The sequence below is a fragment of the Mandrillus leucophaeus genome, unplaced genomic scaffold, assembly GCF_000951045.1.
Source record: "Mandrillus leucophaeus isolate KB7577 unplaced genomic scaffold, Mleu.le_1.0 Scaffold7, whole genome shotgun sequence".
NCBI classification, from domain to species: domain Eukaryota; kingdom Metazoa; phylum Chordata; class Mammalia; order Primates; family Cercopithecidae; genus Mandrillus; species Mandrillus leucophaeus.
In genome coordinates this window covers 5257142-5267576 of record NW_012107585.1, presented here as the reverse complement: position 1 = coordinate 5267576, position 10435 = coordinate 5257142, and the positions used below count along the sequence as shown (strand labels likewise).

Below are 10435 nucleotides of genomic sequence, written 5' to 3'. Positions count from 1 at the left end.
CCACTGCACTCCAGCCTGGGCGACAGAGCAAGACTCCGTCTCAAAAAAAAAAAAAAGAAATCCATCTTGGCTTCATTCAGCCTTTGAAACAGCCCCTTTTATACACTGCTACCAATACAGCTTCTCCTTTTGGGTATTAGGTAGTAATACCCAAAGCCATAGTGACAAGGCACATGACCCCAATTCTGGATGTGAGAAATTGGGGAGAGGTTTGTTAGAGACACTTGTAGCACTGTGATGAGAGGAAAGGGATAAATGGAGGGGGCTCTGGGAAAACAAATGCAAAAAGGATATAACACAATACCTAAATAAATAATAAAAGAAAAAAAATAATTATTTTAAGGTGAATTCTCAAGAGTTTCACTCTTGAAGAAGCCATCAGGGCTGTACAGTGAGCAATCATATATCCTACATGAGGCTCTGCTCAGATGCAATCACCATTCAGCTTTCCAAAAGAGAACCTCTGGCTGCCTCCTTCTCCATACTACAGACCATTTGGAGCATGAGAACAGATGAGATGACACAGAGTTGGAGACAGGGAGTTCTTTTGTCCAGTGTATGCTCCCAGGAAGGACAGGAAAGCCATAATGACACCTAAACCCAAATAATGGCCAGTCATCCCATGAGACAAAAATTTTTTGTAAAAGCTGAAAGGCTCATTTCCATACCTATCAGCAGAGTCAGAGAACTACAGAACCAGTCTCTCTGTAACTGACCAACCTGCAGACCATGGAGAAGCACAGTGCAATGCAAAAGGACCTGCAGACTTTAAATCAATGCACAAAAGCTCTGTCCATTCTCATATGTAGTCACTCTTCTCAATTCATTGAAGACTGGCTTTTTATGCAATTCCAGGAATATCTATGATAATAATATTAGGTCTCTAGGCAACTGAGTCACCATTAGCTATGGGTTGCCTGTCAAAGCATTGACATCCATGGCATCTTTTGACAACTGGTTTTCAAACAGCATACACACAGCCTAAGACTGAGTGTGAAAGTCAGGCGTGCACTTCTACAGAGTACATGGAGGGGTAGTGTATTCTTGACAGTTCCTTATTGGGTATTTTAGATAATCATTTAACAACAACCACAAAACCAACCATCTTTTATTGAATGCCCACTCTGCTAGATACCTGTTTATAACAATAAACAAGACAGATGGAGTCCCTGTTGTCATAGAGTTTACAATCTAACAGTATTCATCAAAGAATGCTGTTCCCCTGGCTCTTCCACAGCTGGCTCCTCACCCGTGGGGTCTCATCTCAGATACTGTCTCCCCACAGAAGCCTTCCCTACCGACTTTTTTTTTTTTTTAATATGTGGTCTTGCTCTGTTGCCCAGGCTGAAGTGCAGTGGAGCAATATCGGCTCACTGCAGCCTTTGCCTCCCAGGTTCCAGCGATTCTCCTGCCTCAGACTCCCGGGTAGCTGGGGATTACAGGCTCACGATACCATGCCCGACTAATTTGTGTATTTTTAGTAGAGACGGGGTTTCACCATGTTGGCCAGGCTGGTCTCGAACGCCTGACCTCTGGTCATCCACCCACCTTGGCCTCTCAAAATGCTAGGATTACAGGTGCCCTGCCCGCTACTGACTCTTTCTAAGGTAGAAAAAGCTCCCTGCTTTCTAGTCTGTCTCCATCAAATCACCCTTCATAGTACCTAATGCAATCTGCATCTTGTGGATTGTTCAGTTATTTATACATCTTCTCCTACAAGGTTCGTAAAACAGAGGACTTGTGTTCTCCACTGTATTCCCAGTGCCTTGACCAATAAATATTTGCTGAATGTTGAATTAAAGAAGATCTAAAAAAATAATAAAGGCTTTCATATTTTACTCTAAGGAATAGGATGCAGGTTAGTCATTAGAGGGGGTAATGAGAGAGGTGGATTGGGACTTTCTCAAAGAATAAAATTAAGGGTTCTAAGTATCTTCCCATGAACCATGGCAGCTCTTAGTCATATGGCCAAAGGCTTATGTATCTTTGGTATGTAAATATGTTATTAAGTGTATGGAATCCCCAAGAAAATTAACACTACTGTGAACACCTCCCACAGACAGCACTGATTAAGATCCAAGAGTTGTATCTGTTGGTAAGAAAACCCCAACACATTTCTTATGGATTGAATTATGTTCCCCTTCCCCTATCCATATATTGAAGTTCAAACCCCAGTACCTCAGAATGTGACCTTATTTAGAGACAGGGTCTTTACATAGGTAATCAAATTAAAATGAAGTCATTAGGGTGGGTCTAATGCAATATGGCTGGCGTCCTTATAAGGTTAGGAGAAATGAGTGACTGCTATGGGTACAGGGTTTCTTTTGGGGAGGGTGACATGTTCTCTAATTAGATAATGGTGATGGTGGTACAGCTCTGTAAATAACTAAATCTATCTAATTATACGCTTTTAAAAGTTTTTTTTTAAGAGACAAGGTCTCACTCTGTCACTCAGGCTGCAGTGCAGTGGTGTGATCATAGCTCATTGCAGCTTCAAATTCCCAAGCTCAAGCAATCAGCTAGGACTACAGACAGGCACGCACCACTACACATGGAGAATTAAACACTTTTTTTTGTAGAGATAGGGTCTTACTGTATAGTTCAGGCTAGTCTCAAGCTCTTGGCCTCAAGTGATCCTCCTGCCTCAACCTCCTGAAGTGCTGGGATTACAGACATGAGCCACTGCACTAAGTCTCAAATTGTACCTTTTAAAAGGTAAACTCTATGGTATGTGAATTATATCTCAATAAAGCTGTTATTAATAAAGAGAAGAGCAGCCTTGGAGGCCAAGGAAGCCAATGAGATGTATGTAAACTCTGGATGAAGGTATCAAAGAAATATTCTACTACATTTTAGATATTAGATATTATACATTTCATATTTATAAAAACACATTATAAACACTACAAGAAAAGTACAGCCTTCTACTACCTCTGTTGATTATGTTGTCCTAAGAGAATCTTAATTCACTTCAAAATATTTAACTCCTCTAGTTCCTGGATACTCAGTTAATAAAAAGCTATCTAAACTTGCTGCTGATAGAAACCCCAGGGGCTGGTCCTGCTTGAAAAAAGGGAAAAAGCTATAAAACCCAACAAGGGCCTATATTCAAGGCCAGAGAGAAAAACAAAAATCTAGATTTAGTAGAAATGTTATCCTCCTACATTCTTTTAGGAGCAGCTTATCAGGATTTTCTATAAAAAATTAGGCAAAGTGAACAAATTATAAAGACACTGCTTTAGTAAAATAACCAACAACACTGAAACAAATCCTTACCTTCACACACTGTTTAACATAAACACATTATCTCATTTTTCATTTCAACAGTACTTGTATGAGGCATAAATTTTTATACCCATTTTAAAGAAAAGGAAACTGAGGCACAAACAACGTCACCCCGTTAATGAGTACCAGAGTCAGATTCCAAGCTCCATGAGCTTTTGCTATGTCACGCTGAGATCTGCTTTTTCCCTTCATCTCTCTTGGTCACCTGTCTTTCACAGGTCTGAGTCTGCTTTAGCTCATGTTATTTTGTAACATGAACTTAGCCCCGAATAAATTTTAAAATTCCCCTTTAATTTTTCTGGTTTGTGGCATTCATTCTATAAGTCTCCATAAGAAACACTTACTCAAAGTATGTATTAAATGTTTTTGAACAAACAAATCAATCTAGCCAGGCCTCTCTGGTTGAATCTTTCATGAATAATGAAAGAAAATAGTCAAATACAAACATTTTTACAAGGATAGAGATTCCATTCCCAGTTGCTGAAAAAAGGTTTTAGAACTGAATCAGATTTGAGCCCACCCAGGGACGCTATGGTTTTGGCCGGGCGCGGTGGCTCAAGCCTGTAATCCCAGCACTTTGGGAGGCCGAGACGGGTGGATCACGAGGTCAGGAGATCGAGACCATCCTGGCTAACACGGTGAAACCACGTCTCTACTAAAAAAATACAAAAAAACTAGCCAGGCGAGGTGGTGGGCGCCTGTAGTCCCAGTTACTCGGGAGGCTGAGGCAGGAGAATGGCGTGAACCCGGGAGGCGGAGCTTGCAGTGAGCTGAGATCCGGCCACTGCACTCCAGCCTGGGCGACAGAGCGAGACTCCGTCTCAAAAAAAATAAATAAATAAAAATAAAAATAAAAAAGAACTGAATCAGAAATCCTGTTACTGAGCTGGCTCTGTGAAGTGACTTCCTGAACTGTCCAACTCCTACTTCCCAGACAAGCAAACGGCGCCTGGATTCTCCAGATGGGAAACCTGCAGGCGAGATCTTTAGCTCTACCTATTGCCTGAATCCTCACCTCTCACAAACATTCTGGTATTTCCCTGCAACTATTTTCCTATAACTAAGCATCATTTTCCTTCTTTCTTTCTCCCTCTCCTCTACCTTTCCTTCTTCTCCTCCCTTCCCTACTGTTGGCATTTACTTCCCATATTCTTTTTTTTTTTTTTTTTTTTTTTTTTGAGACGGAGTCTTGCTCTGTCACCCAGGCTGGAGTGCAGTGGCCGGATCTCAGCTCACTGCAAGCTCCGCCTCCCAGGTTTACGCCATTCTCCTGCCTCAGCCTCCCGAGTAGCTGGGACTACAGGCGCCCGCCACCTCGCCTGGCTAGTTTTTTGTATTTTTTTTTAGTAGAGACGGGGTTTCACCGTGCTAGCCAGGATGGTCTCGATCTCCTGACCTCGTGATCCGCCCGTCTCGGCCTCCCAAAGTGCTGGGATTACAGGCTTGAGCCACCGCGCCCGGCCAACTTCCCATATTCTTGTGAGACATGTTTTTTCACTGGCCTCAGAATAACTACAGGAAGCAACTACAACACAAACTAGTGAAATAACTTCATACAGCATCACCCATCAAATTAGTGGAAGATCCAGGAATTTATGAAATGCTGCCCTATTTACACTTTTCCCTAAGACCAAAGCACCAAACACTAACCATGCAGACAGGCACTGCTCCCATGAGAACATCAGCACTGAGGGATGATATCAGAGAAGTTCTTTTTTCTCTGGTAACTGAAGAGTTGGTTGTTTTATTTTCAATATACAAGAAGGGCTGAGGAACAATAGTAAATCCAAGTCTTAATTTTCTAAAATAAGTGGATTTATAGACCAGGGTATTATTAACCTTCCTGCATTTGTTTAAAAGGTATGTTCTCTGTATTTAAATTAGATTTCCATCTATTCTGCCTCAACCTCCTTCCTTGAAATTATTTTACAGTCTTGACTTTGGTTAATACTTCCACGACACCACCTTAGAAAGGTACAAATAAAGAATGTTTACTAAATGTGGAAATAAAACAAATTTTCAATACAGATACACATTTCTTTTCATATTTAAACAATACAAAAAATGTACATTCACAAATGCAACATCAATAAAACTCAATTGTTCTAGAAATTTTCCCTAAGCTTAAAAAGTTTAAAGACAGTACCTTTTAATATTTTAACTAAACATAATTTTGCCAGTGATAGACTTTCTGTAGGTAAAGTAATCATGAACTTTCAGAGCTATAAAAATGTCAGAAGTCATTAAGCACAACCCCTTCATTTTAAAAATGAGAAAACTCCCAAGTTAAGTGATTGTTGAAGTCTGTTAACCACAAGCATGCATCTTGGCTCCTGACCCCTAGTTCAGTAATACCAAAGTTCTTGTAGATAGAAATACTGAACTTTGTTAAAAACAAAGGCATACAAAATTAGAATTGCTCTTATCATCTATATGACTGACATTACACAGAAGCTCTATTTCAACTTTTTGGTTTTTTCGAGACAGGCTCTCACCCTGTCGCCCAGGCTGGAGGGCAGTGGCATGACTGATCACAGCTCACTGCAGCCTTGACATCCCGGGCTCAAGTGATCCCCCCACCTCAGCCTCCCAAGTAGCTGGGACCACAGGCAGGTGCCACCATGCCTGGCTAATTTTTAAAAAACTTTTGTAGAGATGAGGTCTCCTTATGTTGCCCAAATTGGTCTAAAGTGCTTCTCCCGCCTCGGCCTCCCAAAGTGCTGGGGTCACAGGCATGAGCCTCCATGCCCGGCCTATTTCAACTTTTAGTATTTTACATCTTAAATTCTTAATTTATGACTCACCCTGCTGAGTTGATCCAATAGCCTTTGGTTCTGTTCCGACAGTTCCTGGACAGCCCGTGTTTTTTCTCGATCTGCTTCCCGCAGATGAACCTGCTGCCTCTCCAACTCATCCTGCAGCTGCTTCACATCACTCTCCAGCTCTGACACGCGGCCTTCCCACTCCCCTTCTCGGTTCTCAAATCGTCTTCTCAATTCATGTTTCTCTTGTTCTAAGTGCTGGGTGAAAAGTAAAGAGGATTTAAACATTGATAAAAATTCCACAGCTTTTTATTTTAATCTCCACGCCCTCCTAACTTCTTTTTCCGAGTTAGTCGACACAATAAAACACCCTACCACGTAGGACAAGTTACCCAATTCACAGCTACAAAGATATTCCTTCTTCCACATCAGGGAAGAAGCTGGCTTCACAAAGAGAACGCCATTCTTACTGAAAATACTTAAAAGTTATTATGTTTATTGTTATCCTTAGGCATGAGGTTCTAGACTAGGGAGTTCACTTGAAATTTGCCAGTCATCTAATCAACTGGTGAACTACACATTTAAACAACTAAAAATGAGTCCCATAACTAAAATCCTTTTTGATTTTTTTGAGGTGGAGTCTTGCTCTGTCCTCCAGGCCGGAGTGCAGTGGTAAGATCTTGGCTCGCTGCAACCTCTGCCTCTTGGGTTCAAGCAATTCTCCTGCCTCAGCCTCTCAAGCAGCTGGAATTACAGGAACGCACCATGACACCAGGCTACTTTTTGTAATTTTTTTTTTTTTTTGAGATGGTGTCTCGCTCTGTGGCCCAGGCTGGAGTGCAGTAGCCGGATCTCAGCTCACTGCAAGCTCCGCCTCCCGGGTTCACGCCATTCTCCTGCCTCAGCCTCCCGAGTAGCTGGGACTACTTTTTGTATTTTTAGTAGAGATGGGGTTTTACAATGCTGCCCAGGTTGGTCTCCATTTCTTGACCTCGTGATCCCCCCGGCCCGGCCTCCCAAAGTGCTGAGATTACAGGTGTGAGCCATCGTGCCCCGCACCCTCCCTACTTTTTATAAGGAGGCTTCCTATTATCCATGGAGTCACCTATTATCCATGGCATAATACCAGGCTCTTACTATCACAGAATTTTTCAGAGATAAAAAGAACTCCAGATATCTTTTCAATTAACCATCTCTTCTTACAAATGAAGCAACAGAAGAGGTTAAGTGACAATCTCAAGGTCAGTACTAGTAAATGGCAAAGCAGGGCTTGTCTAAGTCAGTTGACTCTGTCTGGTTCTCTAAGTCACAGCTCAATAAATACGTGCTGCTATATAGAGTAATGTAATTCAAAATCATTAGGGCAAGTTCAGGTTCAGGGCTACTTTAAATCATGGCCCATTAAGCCTTGCATTATTTATTTCTGGTACATTCATTCATTCTTGAGCACCTACTATGGGCCAAGCACTGTCCTAGGGACATTCTTTTTTTTTTTTTTGAGATGGAGTCTCTCGCTCTGTAGCCCAGGTTGGAGTGCAGTGGTGCGATCTACGCTCACTGCAAGCTCCGCCGCCTCCCAGGTTCACGCCATTCTCCTGCCTCAGCCTCCCTAGAAGCTGGGATTACAGGCGCCCACCACCACGCCCGGCTAATTTTTTTGTATTTTTAGTAGAGACAGGGTTTCACCGTATTCGCCAGGATGGTCTCGATCTCCTGACCTCGTGATCCGCCCGCCTCGGCCTCCCAAAGTGCTGGGATTACAGGTGTAAGCCACCGCACTCGGCCCCTAGGGACGTTCTAATAAGCAAAACAGACATGGTCCTTGCCTGTACACAGTTTTCATTCTAGTGGGAGAGACTGATAAAACAAATTGCATATGAAAGATGGTATGCAGGAAAAGTACATATGGTCTAATGTAGCAGCTCAATAAAACAAGATTCCTTTGGATTGAGGGAAATAAAAACATCTTTTTGTGGCCGGGCGCAGTGGCTCACGCCTGTAGTCCCAGCACTTTGGGAGGCTGAGGCAGGCGGATCATGAGGTCACAGGATCGAGACCATCCTCGCTAACACGGTGAAACCTCATCTCCACTAAAAATACAAAAAACAAAATTAGCCAGGCTTGGTGGCAGGCACCTGTAGTCCCAGCAACTCAGGAGACTGAGGCGGGAAAATGGCACGAACCTGGGAAGCAGGGCTTGCAGTGAGCTGAGATCGCACCACTGCACTCTAGCCTGGGCGACAGAGCAAGACTCTATCTCAAAAAAAACAAAAAAACAAAAAAAAACTTTGTTTCTGAGATAAATATGCACGCCTCTGAAAAGAGTATGTTCTCCTACTTAAAAAGCACAGTATGTACAACAGCCAAATCTATACATCAAAGACTCTAGGAAATCTAAGTGAAAGTAATGGTCCTGAACTTTTGGTGCTCTCAGAAACATTCTCGTGTAACTATTCAAAATACACCCTGGACCCCAATTCCTGAGATTGTGATTCAATAAATAATAGACTGAAGTCTAAGGCATCTACGCATGTGTGTGTGTGTATATCTGTATATGTATATATACTGAGTTCTACAGGAAATTCTGACACACTGAAGGTTGACATCAAGCACTGAGATTGTTTGAATGAGCTAAAATGCACATATGAATCTTCTCTTTCAGACTATTCAGTCATCTCCTTATCTTGAGAGGCTATACTCTCACTCTACTGAAGTTCTCACCATTCAAAATATCTTTCAGAATGCTTCTTTTGGAAAGCCATAAGGGACAGCTTACAGTCATGCAAGAAAATAAGTTCCATTACTTCACATCTGGGGTGTGTCTAAAAAATGATATTAGCCTCCTTCATCCTGCCATCTTATTCTCCTTACTTTGTTGAGTGACTTTTGAATCATTCTGAAAGTCATTAACCCCAAAAAGATGAAAATTTGCCATGACTGAGAGCAGTCAAAAGAATGTGCCAAAAGATAAAAACAGCAATCGAAAATTAACATTCTGAGCACACTGGCAAAGGCGGTTTTCACTGAAAACTCCCAAGTTGACAACTTTAAGGGGACAACTCATTTGGAAATAGCCACTCGAATGTACCTGTTGAAAAAGACACATTATATTCTATACAGTCTGTTTGGAGCAATGTGGGAAAAGAAATGACAAGGGAGGGCCTTCTCATCAGTATGAGAATTTTTTGCTCTATGCATCCCTTGTAGTGCTTAACTTCCAAAAATGAGAATGTTTTAGTCACTGTAGAAACTTCAGCAAGATGGAACGCAGGAACAAATGCTAATTGCAATCCTAAAATTGTGATACTTGGTTTTATTCAATTTTTTCAAAACGAAAAAGATTGAGCAGAAGGCAATGGCAAGAACTCAGTAATCACAGTGTTACTGAGAGGCCAGATAAATTAGGCTTGTGTTCTAAAAGAACAGAGTGATTTAAAAATATTCAGCAAACAGCTGTTAGTGAAGAGCCCAACCAAGCAACTAAAACAATCCAATCCACTTGGGGGCAGGGCTGAGGACAGGTGGTGCTGATCAGTCTATTCAGTCCTTGTATTTCTTTGGACATGAGACAAACTTCCTATTTCGTGTTTCCCAATCCTGTGAAAATTCCAGGCTTTCCTATTAATAAACATACAGAATTTACCACTTTGTACAGAATTTAGCATCTGCCCCGAGAAAAGTTTCTCCTAGAATTATATTTTCAATTAAGTGCTAAATTAACCAGAAAACTCTAGGGAGACTGTCAGGAAGTGTGAAGGTCAAGTTCTGCTTATGCTCTTCTTCGTTTCTCAGGGTTATATAGTATTTTAGAAAGTTAATATCAAAGTTGTCAAGGTTATCAAAAATAAGGTTAAGAAACTGCCAGTTACAGCTAAGAGGAGCCTAAAGTGACACAAAATCTAAATGTAATATGGTATCCTGGAACAGAAAAAGGTATTAGATAAATGCTAAGATAATCTGAATAAATTGAAGACTTTAGTTAGTAATCACATGAGTACTGGTTCAATAATTATGGCAAAGGTACCATACTATTGTAAGATGTTAGTAAGAGGAAGCTGGGTGCAGGGTATATGCAAACTCTCTGTACTATCTTTACAGCTCTTCTGGAAACCTAAAACCATTTTAAAAAATAGTCTATGGCTGGGCGCAGTGGTTCATGCCTGTAATCCCAGCATTTTGGGAGGCCCAGGTGGGCGGATCATGAGCTCAGGAGTTTAAGACCAGTCCGACCAATATGGTGAAACCCTGTCTCTACCAAAAATACAACAATTAGCCAGGCATGGTGCACACCTATAGTCCCAGCTACTCGGGAGGCTGAGGCAGGAGAATCGCTTGAACCTGGGAGGCAGAGGTTGCAGTGAGCCAAGATGGTGCCACTGCACTCCAGC

At 41.8% G+C, this 10435-nt stretch overlaps 1 protein-coding gene across 1 annotated transcript in view; it reads right to left on the bottom strand.

Moving 5' to 3' along the window:
• The window catches only part of CCDC64 (coiled-coil domain containing 64), a 135353-nt gene that overhangs the window by 119758 nt on the left and 5160 nt on the right, over positions 1-10435 (bottom strand). The window contains exon 2 of the mRNA XM_011964415.1: positions 6090-6305. Coding sequence (XP_011819805.1) covers positions 6090-6305 — 216 coding nt within the window. The remainder of the gene's footprint in view (positions 1-6089; positions 6306-10435) is intronic.